The 21,154-nt window shown below is 48.2% G+C and overlaps 1 protein-coding gene and 2 long non-coding RNA genes across 3 annotated transcripts; 1 reads left to right on the top strand and 2 right to left on the bottom strand.

The window, feature by feature from the left end:
• Positions 1–1,129: 1,129 nt before the first annotated feature.
• Positions 1,130–8,434, bottom strand: LOC115330870. Its single transcript, XR_005717012.1, has 3 exons — positions 8,391–8,434; positions 7,811–8,110; positions 1,130–1,325 (listed from the first exon to the last, which is right to left on the bottom strand). It is a non-coding gene; the product is annotated as an uncharacterized LOC115330870 (long non-coding RNA).
• A 6,612-nt stretch (positions 8,435–15,046) lies between these two features.
• LOC120846317 (secreted RxLR effector protein 161-like) lies at positions 15,047–15,676 on the top strand. The gene has a single exon (XM_040218047.1). The coding sequence runs from the start codon at positions 15,047–15,049 to the stop codon at positions 15,674–15,676; it is 630 nt and encodes a 209-aa protein (XP_040073981.1).
• Positions 15,677–16,599: 923 nt separating this feature from the next.
• Positions 16,600–19,092, bottom strand: LOC120846399. Its single transcript, XR_005717011.3, has 3 exons — positions 19,061–19,092; positions 18,427–18,816; positions 16,600–16,888 (listed from the first exon to the last, which is right to left on the bottom strand). It is a non-coding gene; the product is annotated as an uncharacterized LOC120846399 (long non-coding RNA).
• Between the last annotated feature and the right edge of the window lie 2,062 nt (positions 19,093–21,154).

Consider the following 21,154-nt stretch of genomic DNA (forward strand, 5'->3'; position numbering starts at 1 on the left):
GTGGCATATGGATACACTAAGAACATAGCGAGACAACCAAACTTAGGAAATTTGTTTGAATTAACCAGAAGTATAATATCCGAGTTTGAATTATCGCAAGACTACCGTATACAGGCTAGACTTTTATGAAGTCAAGCTGAACTATGACAAACAGCAAAAAAATATATTGTTTTATGTTGAAAATTCTACTGCTACGTAGACCCAAAGGTCACAAACACAAAGCTTGGACCTCATTTGCTTCAGGTCCGTTGTATTGAGATGGCAAGTCAAATGAATGAAGGCACAAAGCTGAGACAGTCTGTTGCATAAACATATTTGTGCGAGATTAGTGCTCTGAAATCTCGCTCATTTCGTAGGTAGCATTCACTGTCACAGCTGAGTTCGCTGCTGCTGAGCATATGCTGACGTCAAGCTCTTGCAACACTTCCAACATGCACATTGCATACCATGAGGAATGTCTTTTCTGAAATAAAACCACCTTGAAAGGGTGAACAGTATTGATAAATAAAAGAAATCAGAAGTAATCCTGAGCAGTCAGTTCAAATATGGTGTACAGTGAGTACAATTTATTAAGCACCGACCAGTAGACACTACCACTAAATTTGGAATCACCCTGAGCAGATCTGTTGCTCAACATGGTAGTCTTTGACATAAAACAGAATTGTAGGGACAAGCAACCAGAAATATCTGGCCGGCATCAACACTGCACACTGGATCTCCATGAAGCCAGCTGTTTTCACAACTAATAGCCGCAACAGTCAAGATCGGGCTTGACCTGCACACTGTAGGCTGGCTTTACTAAAGCCCACATACTTACACAACTAATAGCAGCAATGGCCGAGAGCTGAGGAGTCGAGCTTGATCCACATGCACACAAAAAGCATGAATGAAATACAAATAAGAGTGTTTCAAATTATGTACAAGGGTGACAAGACTGACATTCTGGTGTATTTTCCTTAGGGCCAGCACAGCACCAGTCAGCGTGCAGCCAATTACTGATGAGGAGGTTGGAGAGGACAGAGTCCTGAACTACGAAGTTGAAGTGGACCCCGGGGTCACATTCCTCGAGGTGCCGGAGTCCGAAGAAACGCAGGACTACGAGCCTCCGGACTGGCCGATAGACGAGGATGAGGCACCCGTGGAGCCCGGTGCAGCAGCTGCGCTGCTACGTCGGGAGGGGCCTCCTCCTGTGGCAGGGGGACCGCCTGAGGCAGCAGCTGCTGCTGAAGGGCGACCGGCACCACTGGGCCGGCAGGGACCGCCTCGTTCACGACCGGTCTGGAGGCCCAGCGCACCACCCGCAGGCTCGGCAGCCAGCACACGGGCTGCAGACAAACAGTTTTATAGGGACATCATGGAGCAACAACACGAGAACGTAAAGTTAGAACGGCAGTGCCTCCTTGCCAAACTGAAGGCGACGGAAGAGCAGGCAAGGGCAGCAAGGGCAGCCTGCGAGGCTGCCGAAATGATGAAAAAGGCTGCAAACTTTTATATTGAACAGGGAGAAAAAATTTTCATGTTACTTGGGAAGGCCCTACAACAAGACCCTTAAAGGGGAGGAGGGGCCTTCAGTTTGGCAAAGAGGCACTGCCGTTTTAGCTTTACTTTGTAAATACAATAAACAGTTTTTTTTTGGTTAGTTCTCTTCAATGTCTTTTTGGTTCCAAGTATGCAAAAAAATTCCACTGCATTATGTATTTCATTTAGCAACATGAAAAACTAAAGAAATGATGCATCATAAAAAAATGCAACGACTTTTACACACTCAGCTAAGTAAAAGTGAAAGTCATTAGTGTAATAAACACGCGTAAAGACCGCACCCGCAAAAAAAAATGTTTGCCTTGCGCACCATTGCATTTGTACAGGCCTGAGCGATGTCACCGCCGACGTGGCATGCAGTCAGCATCAAAGCTTTTTTTTCCTTTGCAATCCTTACAATCATCTCCCTTCTTGCTGCCTTTGTCGAAGTTGCTTAAGGCATATTCAGCCAAAACACCTAACTATTCATCTCCCTTTTTATGTTTGAGCAACCTTCATCTATGATCCACGGACGTCAAAGCCGAGTGGGAACGACAACGAAAGAAAGTACAAACTGCAGGTCCAAAATGGAAGCGCAGCGGCGTAAAGGCCCATAGACACAGTTCGTTTCAGTGCGTTTGACTGCACTGTATCGAAAAGTAGCCACAACTCCTTGGGCTGCCTGTGGTTCATATAAAACAAAGCAACTAACTTGCTTATCAGACGGCAAACAAACGGGGGCCCCGCACCATGCTGGTGATTGACTTCCCACCACATGGAAGCACTTACCAAGGCATAGGATGCCACAAATTGCCCGGACATGCACTGATGTGCACCATATTTTCTACAAAACTACCTGGTTTTTGGCATGCGAACTTGAAAAACTGTGCCAAACTTACGATGACGACATTCAACCAGCCTGTACGGGATATTTCGGCGTTGGTAAAGTGTGCTACGAGCAGAAAGTTCCAATATGCCACCGACAAAGTTTTGATGCGAAAGGCTATTGTGTCGGAAGAACAAATTTAAATATGCGGTTCAAGGCATAACTGGAATCCTGCAATTATTTGACCAGCGGCTCTAGACGCCACTCATAGTAAAGTTATTAGTTAGTGAAGTATTGATAAACAATGCAAGGATCCATATGTCATGGACCGCAAAGGCCGATGTTTCGGTGGCAGCGTTTCAGCGAGCATGCATTTGGGGGCCACTGCCGACTGATCACTGCCTGGCCGAGCTCGCGGCGAGGCATGCTTCCCGTACTCGGCGAGGAGGCCCCGAAGGTGCGCTCAAAACATGGAAACTACATCATGAAGATAAAGGCAAAGGGCATCGTTATCACGAACAGGCAAGGCTGATGCAAAGAGTGTGTGAACATAAATGTTAAAAAGTGTTGTCAATGCACCGCCACGAAGAGTCCTCCCAACTGTGCAGCCGCAGCCCTCCTCTGCCACTCGGACTTTCTTTTCTTTGACGGTTACTCTGTTGCGGGGCGACTCAATGAAACTATCGCCGCGATACATAGCAAGTGCTACAGCTGAATCAGGCGCATTTTACCATAGCTCTCGCTGCAAATGGCCGTCGCCTCAACCACCAGTATACAGTCGACTACAGACATGATGGTTGTAATCACATTCTGCTTGTACAGTGGCGTCGAAACGAAATAGGGGGGCGGGGGAGAGACTGCCCCCCCGACAGGTCAGAAATTTAATGGAAAAGATATGGGGGAGGAGTGCAAACTTGCCCTTCCCCCCCACCACTGTCGCCCTCCCCATCTGCTGAATGGTCCTGATGTCTCTGTGCTTGTAATCACCCATTTTTTCTGACAAAAACTTTTACTTCAGTGTCCTATTCGAAAGTTTCTGGCAATAGCCACAGTTTCAACAGATTGCTCATGGTGACTGTTGTGTGTAGAGTGGTGGCACCATCGGGGACACGGACCGCAATCGTAGAAGATTACGCCACACCGCGGAAAAAATGCAAAGCACGCAGTCAACGGCCAACGCCAGCCAGTGAACCTATCATGTCTTCATTACGTAGCCTTTGTATCTTGAGTCAATAAATAGTTCATGTTATCCGGTCATCATCTACTGGCCAGGATCTATCATGTGGTGATGAGGATAAGATTGCATAGAGACTGCCGCACTCTACGGCCCCACATCGGAACGTACAGGTGAGGCAGAAGGTTTGTGAACATCGCCCTTTGTTCGGGTACCCCCCTTGTACCCTCGACAAGAAATGGCGACCCTGGGACAGATAGGAGAATTCAACCCTGCGTTTCCGGAGAAGTGGGACGCCTACGAGGCAAGATTGAACTTCCACCTCGAGGCAAACGATATCACCAACCCAACTAGAAAACGGGCTGTTTCTTTTTTTAGCGTTTGCGGAGCTGCCACTTTTGACTTAGTACAGTCACTACTCGCGTTGGCAACTCCCAAAACGAAGACCCTCAACCAACCGTCGGAGATTGTACGCCAGAATGCCTTTACCGGCGGAATCAGGGTCCCGAGAAGTCTGTGGCCTTATTCATTGTGGAACTACGGCGGTTGTCACAAAACTGCAACTTTCCAAATCTCACGGAAACACTGAGATCTACTCGTGTGTGACCTGAGGGATGAAACTCTTGAAGCTCGACTTTTCGCAAAAAAAAAACTCTCGTTCAAGATCGCTCAGGAAGAAGTGCTGGCAGCTGAAGCGGCGGCTCAAAGCACCACGATGTGAGGGGAGGAGAACCAGCTGTGGCAACCAACGTTGCCATACATCAGGACTAAGAGGAAGGAGAAAACACGCTTAGGCAACTGACAAGGAAACAGTATACCACGGGAAAACAAAGCCTTGCAATGGGTGCAGAGGAGCTCATGCACGGGAGTATTGTCAATTTAAGGATGCCCAGAGTCACTTATGCAGAAAAATCGGCCGCATCGACTGTGTGTGTCGCATGAAACAATGAGCGCAGAGCGGGCCATGGGAACAAGAGGATCCAAAACCATGGCGAACGTTCTGAACTTGAACACACAATCTGATGATGTGTACGATACTAACCAACTGGCCCCGCCACAGGCATCGCAGACACGTAAGCACCGGACGTCGGCAATGATGGAAGTTGACTAGGGGTCAGAGTTATCGATCATCCCAGAACAAACAAATGAGGTCATGAAGAAGATGCTGTACCGGGTGAGCCATTTCAATCGCAAGTCAGATTTCCATTGCAATACGGTGCAGATCAAGGGGGTGTATAAGGTCCATGTCAAGCACAGCAGTTTCGAAGGAGACCTGAAACTGCTAGTAACACAGGGACAGTGGACAACCATCCTTGGCATGGACTGGTTTAAACCATTGGGAATCAGGCTGCTAGGGGTAAATAAGGTCACAGGGCTGTCTATTGAAGGTGTGCTTGCAAAGTATGATGGCGTTTTTGGGTAAAAGATTGAGAAGTTTGAGGGACCCCCAGTATCGCAGCACCTTGACTTTACAATGATGCTAATCCACATGAAACCCTAGCAAGTGCCCTTTGCGCTTACGCTTAAAATTGACGCTGAACTTGATTGCTTTATTGAACAAGTCATTTTGGAGCCGGTCATGCAACCAAAGTGGGAGACCCCGATCGTGACGCCCATGAAGGCAACTGGAAACATTAGAATATGCGGCGCCTACAAGTGCACTTTCAACAAGGCACTGGCTCAACACCCGTACCCGATCCCCACGGTACAGCACCTCCTGGCATCACTCTCGGGGGGGAGGCTGTTTGAAAAACTGGATTTGGCAGAAGCTTACCAGCAGCTGGTGGTTGATGAAGAAGCGGCGGAGGCACAAACGATCACAACCCATCGAGGAGCACTTCGAGTAAAGCGGCTACGGTTTGGGGTAAATGTTGCTCTTGGGATCTTTCAGAGCTTCATGGACGACCTCCTGAAGGGGATCACCGGGGTTGTGTCATAATTCGATAACGTTCTAATTGCTGCAAGCACCAAAGAAGAGTTGGCAGGCCACCTCGAGGAAGTCCTGCACCGTCTTGCTGATACTGGACTCAGGGTAAAAAGTGAAAAGTGCCATTTTGAAGTGTCGCAGCTCGAGTTCCTGGGATTTCTCATTCCTGACGAGACGGGCGTGCACCAAACAAAAGGAAAGGTGAAGGCGATTCATGAGGCACCAGTACCAACAAGCAAACAGGAGCTACTGGCTTTCCTAAGACTGCTAAACTTCTATTGCATCTTTCTACGAAAAAGGCAGCAGTGGCCGAGCCACTACGTCAGCTACTTGACAAAGAGGCACGGTGGGAGTGGACGCCTCTTCATGAACAAGTTTTCAACGAACGCAAGCAGCTGCTGTCCTCAGCAAGTGTGCTGCACCATTATGATGAAACAAAGCCCTTTGTGCACACTTGTGATGCCTCGCCATAAGACATACATTAAAGCTGTACTTGGTCGTCGACCGGAAGATGACAAAAAGGTCCCCGTCGCATTTTACTCCCGCACATTGACATCTACCAAGCCAAACTATGTTCAAATCAACAAAGAAGCCTTTGCAGTGCTGGGAAGTGTAAAGAAGTTCCATGACTACACGTATTGCCTTCGAGATCATAACACCACAAACCACCTTTGGGACTGTTCACACCTGCAAAGCAAATGCCATACATCTTGCTTCCACGAATGTTGCGTTGGACGATCCTACAGAATGCTTATAACTACAGTTTGGATCATTGACCTCGGAAGGACATACAACATGCCGATGCATTTAGTTGCCTCTCACTTACCATTCCAGAGTTTGTGGTGCCACCTCCTCTAGAAGTTTTGTTTCTGGAGAACACATCCAATCCACCGCTCCACGCCAAGGACGGCGCACAAATGACAGCAAAGAACACCGTTTGAAGGATTCTCAACTGGGCTCTGAAGGGTTAGCTGCCAGGCGGCCTTGAGGCGAATTTCCAGCCATTCAAGATTCGACAACATGAGATGCCGGTTCACAAAGGATGTATACTTTGGGGGAACAGGGTCGTAATTCCCCCAGAAGGCAGGAAGGTGTTGCTGGAGGCCCTCCATGTCGGACATCCTGGCATCGACCAAATGAAGGCTCTGGCTCGCAGCTATGTGTGGTGGCCCATATGGACAGAAGCATAGAAGAGCATGTGATCAAGTGCATGGCATGCCAAGAGTAACGACCTGCACCTCCTCGTGCCTCAGTAGATGCATGGAATGCAACTCCAGCACCGTGGTCTCGGATGACGGGGCTCAGTTCACCTCCGAAGAATTCCGCACATTCTTGAAAGCCGGTCTCATCAGACACATCACGTCAGCACCCTTCCACCCGTCAACTAACGGACAAGCAGAGTGCATGGTGCACACAACGAAAGGTTCGCTACAGCGTATTGTAAAAGGGAACATGAGGGCAGCATCTGACCAGTTTTCTGCTACAGGAGCATGTAACACCATGCATGATGACAGGCAAGAGCCCAGTGGATATGCTGATGAACAGGAGGTTGAAGACGATACTTGACCGACTGCACCCAGACCTGACTGAGAGCATGAGGAAGGGAGCTGATGAGAATTCCAGCGAAGGAGCCCAACCGAAGTCACGAATGTTTCAAACAGAAGACCCAGTATTCATATGCAGCTACAGCAGTGGCCCTTCATGGATACTGGCGACAGTGGTTGAAATGACGGGTCCAGTTTCCTACAAAACCCACACCCAGGAGGGCATTATCATGCGACGTTCTGTCGACGAGGTGTGTAGGAGCGGTGCATTGAGAGTTGCAACAGACAGCATCAGCCACGGAGAGCGGCAAGCTGCTCGTCCTGAACCACCCGGGCACCCGGATACAGGCAGCGCAGTGCAAACGTCGGTGATGGGCCCAGTGCAAGATGTGGATGTGGCCAGGCAGAAGAGATCAGACGGGGCTCGAGCTCTTCGAGAAAGAGTTCACTTAGGGGGAAGGAGTGTTGTGTATTGAGTGGTGGTACCATCTGGAAACAGATGCCAAACCTAGAAGACCACGCCACACCGCGCGAACATTGCAAAGCATGCAGTCAACGGCCTACACCAGCCAACAAACCTGTCACGTTGTCATGTAGCCTTTGTATCTTGAGTTAATAAATAGTTAATTATATCTTGTCGTCATCTACCGGCCAGGATCTAACAGTGACTATACTTGAAGTGTACTGAAAAAAGTTTGTTAGTTACGGCCTCATTATTTCAAGCACAGTATGATCAGACCGTTTAAAAAAAGTTGGCGCCGATATATTCGTAGACAGCATGATTAGTACTTGTACCTAACTAATTCAAAAACAACCCTTACCTTTTTTTTTCCAGTTTTCTGTGCACCTGGTTGTATGCGCACTCCGCTGGCGTGTCTACCCAGCGGTACGGCACGATCAATCACGGCCATCGTAGCCGATCGCCATCCACGATGACGAGCCCGTTTGAAGTTCCTCCTCCGAAGTTGTCTCTGATACAGCTCTGCGATAGCATGTGGAGGTCATGGGTGCTTCCTTGCCACTTGGCGACCACCTCACGATCTGCGAGCATATGCCGACCACCAAGAGGACTACCTACTTGTCCGGCGTTGGTTCCGAGGAGCTCCGCTGCTGGTGACCACCTGAAGTGGAGAAATATGTCTGAGATTCGTTCATGACAGACAACAAAAATTCTAGCGCAGTTTCGATTCAAATATATATAGCCACGCCATAACAATTCCTAGCGAAGGTTCATAAACACTGCTATAACGTATCAAGCTACTCGCTATCTTCCAAAATGTTTTGGAACATGACGTCCGTCGGGAGTTGACGCTGACATTTTGAGAAACTGTTTGCTTTTCCGACTGTTTTTAAACACGGAACACATCATTTTACAAAGGAAGGATTGCCTCGGAACTGTACCTCGGCCAACTCCGTGATCCTCGGGTTGAAAATCGTCTGAACAATAAGACTACGTACTACGTCTTACTTTCCGTTCATTCTTGAATGGATGGCGCTGCATTTGTGTCAGAAACTGAGCCGCAAAAATAAGTTATAATTATGCCAAACTTATTCACATTTGCCTTTACGAAACAGCACAACAAAACAGTGGTGTTATTGATATTATTTCTTACCTGAGCACTTGCATCAGGACATGGGTGACCAGTCAAGCTCACAGGAAAACAAGCGATTGCGAAACCACCAAACCGAAAACGAAACAGTCGTGGCAGGCTTTCCTGTCGAAGACGTCGATGGCGTAGAAGCAGACTAAACTCGCTTCAACAAAAGCATTCACCCATTAAAAATGACTTGTAGCCGGTGCGTAGTGGCTGGTGGTAGCCACGTCCGACATTTTGTTTTCTCAGGCGGTCTCATCTTGGGTCTCAGCTGAGACCCAACGTAAGACGCCGGTTGAGCCGCTTGCTCGAAACGAAATTGGAACCGTCTCAGCCAAGTCAGGATTTGAGTCCGGTACCTACAACCGAGTGAGCGGTGCCTCGAGAGGGAATCTAGGGAAAACGGAGAAAAACGAAGAATCCGGACGTGGATGTGACACGGGGTCGTCTGCTACGCCGCGGTCGTTTTGGACAGCGACAAACGACGACAGTCTCATAATTACTGCGTCGTGTTTTTCGTGCAAACTGTGGTTATACGTGAAACGCGACAGCAAGCCGCGGTTCTGGGCGTTGTCTGTCACCACCATCGTCGACGTTGAGTGCGTACGCCGAATAAAGGTGTCCACAGAAATGTCCGTTCGTGCCGATGCATTTTCTAAGAAAAAGGAACAACACTGTACGTCCCTTCAAAGGTAAAGACGAATGTAATTTGGTGCAAAGATAAAAAGTATCAATTGGTGTACGAAATGCAGAAACAAAAACGCGTAATTCGAGAGAAATTTAACAAGATTACAAAAGTTGCTAAAAAGAAAGCACGGCATCTGTTCCATAGAGATCATACATACTGTCCGTACTGAACTAGCGGGACCAACCGATGCTACGCACAACACAAAAAGTGAAAAAAAAAAAAAAAACAGTTGCAGAACGTAAAATGTTTTAGCTGCAGAGTTGACGCTTTCCACAAGGGCGAGTTTGTTATACATTTGTCTTTACTGCACATAAAAATGAAGCACACATTCTATGTGCTCAATCAATTTTTTTCACTTCTTATTTTCCTGGTTAAATTATAGTAATAGTCAAGAGCTCTGGATTTGAACATCCCTTCTAATTTTCCTGGCTAAATTATAGAAGTTGTCAAGAGTTCTGGATTGAAAACTTTTATTACAAACAAATCAAAACAATGAATGCACTTGCTGCAATCAGACAAAATCCAATGACCCAAGAAAATGTAAAAAGAGCCGTCTTCCACAGGCACAGGACCAGTGAGCTGTCATGTTACTGCTGTTTCTACAAAGATACTAGAATGCAGTATGTGCCATTTGATGCAGACAAGTCTAGCCTTTTGAGGTTGACATGATTGGGGGTTCTAGCAAAGCTAACATTGATTTCATAACTGTATCTTGGGTATGCAAATACTAAATACTGGGCCCACTCTAGGAAACATTCCAGCAAGTTCTCTCCAAAGCAAGAAGGATCTGTGCACATTCAAGAACACTGAAACTTTGAGCCATGTCATTTCAGTTAAAAGTCAAAATCGGTATTTTTTAATGAAAAAACACTGCACTTATTAATAGAAGAATTAATCTTGTACACAGCTCAAGTGCTAGAAGGTACATTTTAAAAAGGAGTTAAGCAATGCAAACAATACAAAGGTTATTGTGTTTCCATTGCACCATCACCACAAAATACACAGGCTAGAAGCTTATGAAGTAAAGCCGAAACATGGCAAGCAGTAACATGAATTTGATGTTTTATGCCGAAAACTCTACATCTCCGTAGGTCCAAAGGCGACAAACACAACACTTGGACCTCATTTCCTTTGGGACCCATTTTCTTTGGGTCCATTGTATTGAGATGCCAAGTCAAACGAGTGCAAACACAAAGCCGAGAGTCTGTTACATAAATATGTATGTGCAGGTGCTTTTACCCATCTAGCTCATTTTACAGGTAGTATTCACTGGCGGCCATAGCTGAGCTCGCAGCTGCGGAGCACATATACTGACGGCAAGCTTCCACAGCACCTGCAACATGCACATTGCCCACATGAAGAATGTCTTTTAGAGTGCAGCTCTTAGGCGTGCGTCTCCGGAGTGAGTGGTGTCGGTGTTGGCCTAACTGCGCGTTACATTGGGACGTTTCCCATAATGACATCCCATGTGACGTCACTAGGGTCACGAGTGACGTCAGAAAGGTCACTTGTGAAGGTCATGAGGGAGGAGGGAGGGGGAGGGAAGGGGTGGAGGGAGGATGGAGGGGAGGAGGGGCATACCTGTTGGTAGTGTAATGAACCGTTATCGGATGGCGACACGAATCCAGCGCTAAGGTCGTGCAGCCGTTCCCCTTCTGTTTGCATTTTCCCCCCTCTCTTCCCGCTTGATAAACAAGATGGCAGCTTGACAGCTGTATGTCGTTTCTTCATCCCCAAATCCACTCGATCCGCGTCCCAGAAATGTGGTCACACTGTGCACTTAAGATAAACAAACAGGTTATGGGCCCAGGACGACATATCGACCATTATTTCGGAAAAGGGGTCACCTTTATTGAGTGATGAAAAGGTACGACCACATTGAAGAAAAAACTGTCAAGCAACACCGTCTTCGCTACGTGGTGCCGATGCCTGAAGAAGATTAGACGAGCATGAGTGTAGTGAAACTGTCAAGGACGAAGTGACTGACAAGCGGTGTGTGCCCGTCAAGAAAGTAAAAGGTGGCGCGTTCTTCATCAGACGGATGGAGCGTCGCCGGACACCGGTCTCGCTGCGGACTCCATGGGGTGTTATGTTCGGAAGACGTCTACACACACCAAGCGTGGGTACAGCGAAGTTGTCGGTAAGAAGTGACCTTTGCGCTTTCCGAGCAGGACGGATCATCGTGCGACACCTGTGGCTGTCGGAAAGAAGTACTGACATCGGTTCGGTGCGTGCCAGTGATGAAAGTGTCGGGAAGAAGGGACTGACACGCCAGTGACGAATTTCTCGGCAAAGAAGTGAACGAAGGAGAACTGCGTCGACGGTTCGTGGAAGACGTCGTCAAACCTGTACATGTGTTCCTGCTTCGCTGGGTGCCACAAGACGTGCAACAAGAACCCAACGCAAGTTCATCGCTGTAAGCCTACTTCGAACCGCTCTCGACAAAGCAAAGCGATAGGATGGCGGCGCTGGACGAAATCAAAATACGAAAACTCTCAAACGAAAATTACCATGCATGGGCGATTTGAGCCAGAGCGGCATTCGTCCAGAAAGGCTGTTGGGAAGCCATGGAGCCTGGCTATGGTGGGAGAGAAGTGATGAACGACGAGAGGAAGAACACCAAGGCTTTGACATTCATGTTCCTAGTAGTGGAAGACACCTGTCTGGACGACATTGGGGAATGTTTGACAGCTCGTGAGGCCTGGAATACATTGGAAGAGATACATTTAAAGTGTGGGCTACTGCATGCTCTTCAGTTGATGGGAGACTTCTCCAGCACCAGAATGGAGCCAGATGAAACCATGAAGGATTACCTGGATTGAATAATGAACCTACAGAGGAAGCTTTAAACGGCAGGATACGCCTTCACTGACAGGGAAGTGGCACTGGTGATGCTGATGGGCTTGCCAGAAACGTATGAATCACTTATCCTAAATCTTGAGCAAGACGAAGGAACGCTCACGACGAAGAAGGTGAAAACAAGGCTGCTGGTAGAAGAAAAGCGCCAAGTCAAACGTGAAAAAGACAAACTAAATGAGAGTGAAGAAAACAAGGCCATTATGACAAAGAACAAGCCATTATGAGGAGCAGTCAGCTCCACAAACGTAACGGGCAAGAACATTTTTCAAGGAAAGCAGCAACTGGCACTGGTACAAGCTGCTTTGAACCGAAACAATGAGTTCGGTGCGGAAACTTTGGACACATTGCCAGGGAATGCAAGGAGGGTCCCGATGACGAAGGATGCGGCTCAAAGAGAAGACGAAATTCCAGTGAACCGAAGAAGGCACTCTGTGCCAGAGGTGGAAGTTCCTCAGGGTCACACATCTGGTACCTTGGCAGTGGAGCAATTGACCACATGACGTCAAACAGAGCCAAATTCACCACTTTCAAGCCCTGCTGTTCGACTGTTGAGGCAGCAAATAAGGAGGTCATGGAAGTCGTCGGGAGAGGACAGGTAAAGATTGAACTTTCGAAAGACTGCGGTGGCACTGTCGTCGAGCTCCAAGATGTCCTCTACGTACCAAGCTTAGACGGTAACCTATTGTCAGTTGGGAAGATTGAGGAACGTGGACTGAGCGTGACTTTCAGCAACGGAAAAGCTAAAGTGATTGAAGCAAATGGTGACCTAATTGTCGTAGCCAAGCGCGATGGTAAATTGTACACTGAGAGTAAGTCGCTTGCAACATTGAAGTTAGCAAAGGCGACAGACGTCGCCCTGTGGCATCGACGACTCGGTCATCTCCACCATGAAGCTGTCGAAAAACTTTGCCAAAGTGGTAGAAGCAGTCAAGATGCTAAGTGCTCGACATGTGCACTCGGCAAATTGAAGAAAAGCAGCTTCCGAAGAAGGGTGGAACAAAGGCTAAGGCCCCACTGGAGCTGGTTCACTCGGATGTAGTTGGAAAGATCACACCTGCCTCAAAGGGAGGGTCGAACTACTTTGTCACATCCATTGATGACTATTCCAGATTCACTGTAGTGTACCCAATGAAGACGAAGAATGAAGTGCTGGACAGATTCGACCAGTACAGACGAATGGTCGAGATTCTCCACAACACGAAGGTGAAGACTTTGCGTAGTGACAATGGAGGAGAGTACACAAGCAAAGAGTTTGATGAGTACCTGGCCAAGCATGGCATAAAGCGTCGGCTCACCATTCCTGGCATACCTGAGCAGAATGGAGTTGCCGAGAGAATGAACCAAACTCTGCTTGATATGACGAGGTGTCTCCTCATCCAGTCAGGCGTCCCCAAAGAACTTTGGGCTGACGCCGTTGTCACTGCAAGTCACATCATCAGGAACAAGTGTTCATCGAAAGCAGTCGAAGGAGAGTCACCAGAAGCTCTGTGGACAGGGGGAGAAGTGAAACTGGACCACCTAAGAGTGTTCGGATGCAGAACATGGAGTCTGCGAAACAGACGATGCAAGGGAAGCAAGTTGGACCCGAAAGCAGAGGAGTGCATACTGGTCGGCTACCCAGAAGGAGTGAAGGGGTACAAGCTGTGGAACCAGAAAGAAGACCGCTTCTTTGTGAGTCGAGACGTCACCTTCGAAGGAGACTCCTTCCCGTGTAAGCTTGCCCAGGCTCCAAGCACTGACGTTGACGTATGTGACGACACCGAGGGCACAATCATTTTTCAAGTAGAAGACAGCTGGAGCGGGTCACGTGAGGTTGGTGGTTCAGATCGAAATGATACTGGCCACAACAATGCCGAAGAAGTTAGCTCATCAGCTGATGAAGACGACAACGGAGCTACACAGCAGATATCCAACGTGACAGATTGTGGTACGCAAGCATACAGAAGGTTGGCGAGACTGGCAAAGAAGGGACCACGTCAAAGTGGATGTCACGGCTCCTGCATAGCCAAGCAAAACAACCGGGAAGATCCAGAAACTCTACACGAAGCCTTTTCTGCATCAGACAAAGAGAGATGGAAAGCAGCTATACAGAGTGAACTGAACAGCCTTGAAGCTTCAGGAACATGGGAACTGGTGCCACGACCGAAGGAGAGACAGGTCGTAAAGTGCAAGTGGGTAATCCGCAAGAAATACGACGAGAATGGTGACTTGGAGAGGTACAAGGCACGGTTAGTAGCGTGCGGATACTCCCAGGTGGAAGGAACCGACTACAAGGAGACCTTCTCTCCTGTTGTCAAGCTGAAGTCCATCAGGACGCTGCTAGCCATAGCAGTCGAGAGAAATTGGAAGATCCACCAGGTTGAAATCACGGCAGCATACTTGAACGGTACACTGAAGGAGACCGTCTACTTGGAACAACCGCAGCCTTTCGGCATTGCAAGAAGGATGAAGTCTGCCTTCTAAAGAAGAGCTTGTATGGACTGCGACAGTCTGGAAGGGAGTAGAATCTCACCTTGGACAAACTGCTGAAGTTGCAGGGGATGACAAGATCGAAAGCAGACCCCTGTTTATATGTCAGCAAAGAGAAGAAGCTCATTGTAGGAGTCTACGTTGATGACCTCTTGATCATTGCAGAAGAGGAGGAAGCGAATTTGACGCAAAAGACCTGGGGGAAGCCAGCCACATCGTTTCCATATTAATGAAAAGAGAAAGGGATGGAAAACTGACCCTCGATCAGACAGTCTATGCCGTCTGATCAAGGCAAGGCAGATGCTAAGGCAGCATCATCTCTTTTGGATCCTGGAAGCAAGTGCGAAAGAGGCGAGAGCGATGACCGAATGAGAGAAGACCTGCCGCGCAAGTACAGACAGGCAATTGGTGCGTTGCTTTACCTTGTCGGAGGAACAAGACCGGACATGGCTTTTGCCACCACTTACGTGAGTCAGTTAAACGAACATCCCACAGAAGAGAACTGGAGTGGCATAAAGCACATCCTTCGCTATGTGAAGCAGACGAAGAATTGTGCACTAATCTACCAAAGAACTGGGAAGTGTGTGCAGGTCTTTTGCGATGCAGACTGGGCTAGTGACAAGGCTGACAGGAAGTCATTCAATGGTTATGTGTTGACGCTAGCCGGCGCTGCAATTTCCTGGAGCAGCAGGAAACAACAAAGTACTGCACTGTCAACCGTCGAAGCAGAGTATATGACCATGTGTCATGCTACAAAGGAAGTTATGTGGCTAGAGAACTTCATGAAGGAGCTTGGTGTGCACGAGTTTCTACAGGAACCACAGGTCTTGTTGGTTGACAACCAGGGTGCAATTGCGCTGGCGAAAAATCAAGTCACGTCGGAGAGAAGCAAGCACATTGATCTGAAGCACTTCTTCCCGAGAGAAAAGGTGGAAGAAGGAAAGCTGCAACTCCAGTACAACAAATCGTCGAGTAACTCTGCAGACCTCTTCACCAAGGCCTTGAATGGAAGGCTGACCCTCAAGCATTGTGAACGTTTCGGTGTCAAGAACGTGGACGTGGCGACAGTCCATTAAGGGGGAATGTTGGTAGTGTAATGGACCGTTACCAGATGGCACCACGAATCCAGCGCTACGGTCGTGCAGCCGTTCCACTATTGTTTCTATTTTTCCCCTCTCTTCCCGCCTGATAAACAAGATGGCAGCTCGGCAGCTGTATGTCGTTTCTTCATCCCCAAATCCACTCGATCCACGTCCCAGAAATGTGGTCACTCTGCGCACTTAAGGTAAACAAACAATACCCTCCTCTCCGTACCCTCCTCAAGAGCTGCATTCTTATTCGGCATTACAGGGAATTGTAAACGTCTCATTTTTTTTTTGGAACACAATTAATAAGAAGTCATCCTCTGCTTGCACATATTGAGCAGTAAGCTAGTACCATCTATTAAGCACCGACCGGCATACACTCACTAAACTTGGTATCACCCTGAGCACACCTGCTACTTCGCATGGTATTCTTTTTATCACTGGAAAGAAGCACAGGGACAAGCAACCAGAAAATCGGGTGGCCTGCATCAACACTGCGCACTGGCCCAAATTGAAGCAAGCTATTTTCACAAAAAATAGATGCAACAGCTAAGATTGCGCTTGACCTGCACACCATAGACTGGCTCTATTCGAGCCCAGCGACTTTCACAACTAATAGCCACAACAGCTACGATCGGGCTTGACAAACACACTGCAGACTGGCTCTACACGAACCCAGCTACTTTCAGAAATAATAGCCGCAACAGCTACGACCGGGTTCGATTTTTACACCGTAGACTGGTTCCGCTCAAGCCTAGCTACTTTCAAAACCAAGAGCCACAACGGTTGAGAGCTGAGCGATCGAGCTTGATCCACATGCACACAAAACGATTTCCTGAAAAACAAATAAGAGTGCGCTCGAACTATGTACAGGGGTGACACTAAAAACATTATTGTGGATTGTACACAGGGTTAGCAAAGCACCAGTCAATGTGCGGCCAGCAACTAACGTGGTTGGCCCGAAAGGTTGGGCCTTCGGCCACAAGGTCTTTGTGGCCCCCGGGGTCATTTTCCTCAAGATGCCGAAGTCCGGGGAACGAAAGATTACCAGCCTTTGGACTGGCAATTGGACGAGGATGAGGCGCCCCTTCAGCCTGAGGCAGCACTGCTGCCGTTAGAAGGGCGACCACCACCATCAGGCCTACGCTGACCAGGACCGTGTTGTCCAGAACCAGCTTGGAGGCCCAGCATACCACCTGCAGGCTGCAGACAGGCAGTATTATAAATACCTGTTTGCGCAACAGGCGGAAAACATGCCACTCAAATGAAAATGTGTCCTTCCTTGGCTAAATACAGCACTCGAGGAGCTCAGAATGGCACAAGCAGAGCGCAAAGCAACAAGGGAGACACAGATTGCGGCTATTTTTTTATGGAGAACAGTGCAAAAAAGTCTTAGCCCTGCTAGGGCAGGCTGCTCAAGAAGAAGGCCCATAAAAAAAAGGGGGGGGGGGATTGTAAATATATTAAAATATTTTTTCTTAGTCCTCTTCAATGCCCCCACCTTTAGTTTCTAGCATGCACAAACCTTCCACTTCATTATTTCGTTTGGCAGCATGCAAGACTAAAGAAATGATGGCTTCATAGAAAGGTTGCAACAACTTTTACACACTCGGCCAATTAAAAGCGAACATCATAACCACAAAAACACCTGCCACGGCCACACCTCAAGCAAAATGTTTGCCTTCCGCACCATTGAATTTGTACAGGCTTTTTGAGACTTCACCGCCGAGTGGCATGCAGGCAGCGTCAATGCGTTTAGTATTTGTGTCGTGCCGTGAATGCCGTGAAGTTCCGTGCCGTGAAGTTCATTGGCACTGCAGTTTTGAGGTTATTGATATATTAACTCTTCTGGTGCTGGAAAATCACAGTGTCTGCACAATACACCAAAATAGGAACACGCACAAGCTACGGCACAAAGCGAAATCATATTTGGATACCATTCAATTACTGTTGGCTCTAGGGAGGGTCAGTGGCGTACCACAGTTCGGAAATTGTATAGCAAAAACTCGCAATGCAGAACCCAGGGACCCTGAGTTCAAAGCTCGTAGCTCAATCCACACCCCTGCCCATTGCACAAGAGAAAGACACCATGTTTGTTCAACAGGAAACTATACTGTCTCACCGTCACTTGGCAAAAAGCAAGTGATATGGTCCCCTCCAGCCAATCGGTGACAAAGGCAAAGCGTAACCCAAGCAGTTGAAGAAGTGGGGAAGGAGGAACGTGGGAAGTTGCTTTCCCTCCCCTGAAACTTAACCTGTAACTCAAAATTGTCCCAAGCGCAAAATTAAGATACTCGGAACGTACCGCACCCTTTAGAACAGAAAACAGCGTGATGTACCCAAAAGCTATAAATCTAACAAACTGAGGTAATAGGACCTGTGAGGATCATGGACACAGAGAAGTCAGGATCGGGTGTTTCAGCTCATTGTCTGTGGGGTTACAACAACACACAGAACCCTTCACTCCACTTATTGTGATGCTCGATACAACTGTACTCAGCAGTTCTTTTGCCAGGCCCCATGATACTGCTGCTGTTTGCCATTCGGTGCAGTCTGTCTACAATCAAATTTTATCTACAACCTGGCATGGTGGCTATCTTAGGATACACTGTGCACATAAACCGGTTTGTTCATAGCCTGGCTATTCAATGCGCAGTGTGCCCTTTGCGCTTTAGAAAAAGGTAGCTCTGAGACATCTCACAGACACAGTTTTTCTGAAAGCAGCTCTCCATAACACCTACCTTTCGATTACAAACCGTGTTGTTCCGTAAGCCTGGTTGTACGCACACTCCACTGGCGCAGTCGGCGATCGGAAAGGCGCTATCACCCACGCCCTGCACGGGTAGCCGCAATGGTCAGGCCGCCGTACGCGCCCGTCGCGACGTTCTCCCCGTCACTGCTCTGCGACAGCACGTAGGAATCGTGGATGCTTCCGGGTCACATGGCACCACATTCAGGATCCTCGAGCGCGCGTCCACAATCAGCTGCAAGTTGATAGAGTGACCGTAGTGCTTGTTCACGAACAGTTCCTCGTGCACGGATCCGAACGTGGGTGACGTCGATGACTCCCACGACGCCCGGAAAGCCGCCCATGACGTAAAACTTCTGCTGCAGTTCGGGGAGTTCCGCTGCTGTTGACCACCCGAAGGAGGAAACATTGTTTACACCGTCAGTTGAATACTATAGCAGTTTTCATTGCCGACATAGTCCTTAAAAGAACGAAGCTTGCCGCGAGATATGATCAATACATGTCATTCGCTACCGTTTTGAAGAGTCTGCTCCTTTTCAAAACTCACTCAAGTATCCACCAGCTGTTTCCACTGACAAGTTGTGAAACTCGTTATTTCAAAACTGTTTTCGTAATGAGGAACTCACCGTGATACGAAAGACCGTGCCACACCAAAGACAACAAAAATAGAGTGAGCTTGGGGAAGGACCACTACACAACGTTTTGAGGACGCAGTGACGGCGCTGCATGTTGACCAGAAGGGGCTTTTAACTGACGAAAACAAAAGTCTCGATTGCTCCAAAATTACTTCGCAGCTGGCCGCTTAATAAATGTAACATATAGTCGAAGAGGAACGTTAGAAATAAGACTGTTTTCTCACCTCCAAGACTCCGGTGATGCGCATGTTGCTGTCGCGGCGAAGGCGAAACCGAAACCTCGTCAGAAACGCCGAAGGTGTCGAGGGGTCGAGGGGGCGAAATCGGTCCTGGAAAACACGGTCCGACGGTGCCGCGGAGTGCATTCATGCGGCGAAGATTGTTTGGAGCCGGTGTCTTGTGGCCACGTCCGACATTTTGTTTACTCTGAGACCGCCAGTGAGCCTCCTCGGTTACTGTCTCAAGATCTGAGACTGGAGTTGAGTCAGAGACTCGGTTTTGGTCTTAAGTCCAGACTAAGTTTCGTTTCGAGCAAGTGACTAACCTCTGAGACTGTCTCAGTTTGGGTCTCCGTTTGGGTCTCAGTTTGGGTCTTAAATCGGCCGCCAGCTAATTTGCTACGGGGCTGTCTTCCGGCTTGAGACACAACTTGAGTCAGAGACTCGGTTTCAGTCTCAAGTCCAGACTAAGTTTCGTTTCGAGCAAGTGGCTCACGTTCGGTCTCGGCTGAGACTGTCTCAAGTTGTGTCTCAACTCTTTCGAGCAAGCGGCCCCTGGTGTTCTGTTGTGACACCAGACATCTGATGTGTGCGTATGACACCAGAAATCTGGTGTTCTGATGTTACACCAGAAATCTGGTGTTCTGGCGGGACATCAGGTTTTGTTGTAATATGATACCAGACCACCTGTTGACTGGGTGTTGCTTTACTCACAAAAAAGCGTACAATGATAAGTTTGACAACAACGCTGCTGCCATAATTACTTTATTCAAAAAAGCAAAAAAGCACAACAGTAAAGCTTCTGAAGCTTTACTGTTGTAGGGAGTTGGCCGTGATCAACTGGAGTTTGTCCGGAGCTACTGCCGTGCGTCGAAAAACCGGACGCCCTGTCGTTCCGAAATTCTTGGCCTTTCAGCTTGCGGTTGACTCGTGCCTTAATTACGCTGATCCGTTCCGCGTACCCCTCTGCACCAGAAATTTCCTCTTTTAAGGCATCATATTCGACAGATAGCTCGATTTCCTTGTCCAGCTCTTTCAGGGAAGCCTCCTTAAAGACCGACCAACGAAACCATTTTCCGCAAGGTAGGAAAATGCCCCTCGTGCCCTCCTCTTTTCATCCTCTCCCAAAAATCACGTGACGGCAGGGGCTTCTTTTGTGTCGGCTTTTTCTGTAGGGATAATCCTCAAAAACCGCGAAATGAGCGGCTAGCTGCGAGCGCCGCAACGACCTTGAGACGTCCAGGTGTCTTCCCTCCTTGACGAGGGTACTCTCAGTCCGCGAGATTGAGGAAGCCAGCGCGACCGAAAGCTTTTTCCCATCAGCTGCAGGTCCGAGGCCGCTTGGTCGGTGGAGATCGAGGGGTCGTGGTATGCAGGGTTCTTTCCAGCAGCCGGTTTCTGGCATCGCGCGGCTGCTGGAATCATTCCGTGTCTGCACAAGGATTGGCTTGCGCAATAAAGGGTTCAGGTCGTTGATAATACATTTATTTCCGAAACTTATAAATCAAGTGGCTTTCCCTAATCGCTTCATTACTGTTTGAAACACATCTCCTCTAATAGGTTGTTCATCCCATTTTGGACTTTTTTCCGTATTTATTCGTCCTTACCTCTGCTGGATGACTGTTTTATAACTTGATAAAGACCTTTAAATATTGGCGCGGGCTTGCGCGATCAACGCTGTCCCGGATTTATCCAAAATTGAAAAGATTGGCGTCAGGAGGGTTTGAAGAAGCAAACCGAAATTCTTGCTTCTAATGAAGACGGCACAATCGTAAGGTAGGTCTTTGGTTCACTTGCCTCCACAACGCCCTATCGTTTGTACTATCGCAACTTCTCAGTAGCATAGCTGTATATCACATTTTACTCA

This window comes from Ixodes scapularis, unplaced genomic scaffold, assembly GCF_016920785.2.
Source record: "Ixodes scapularis isolate PalLabHiFi unplaced genomic scaffold, ASM1692078v2 PGA_scaffold7__128_contigs__length_106722199, whole genome shotgun sequence".
NCBI lineage: Eukaryota > Metazoa > Arthropoda > Arachnida > Ixodida > Ixodidae > Ixodes > Ixodes scapularis.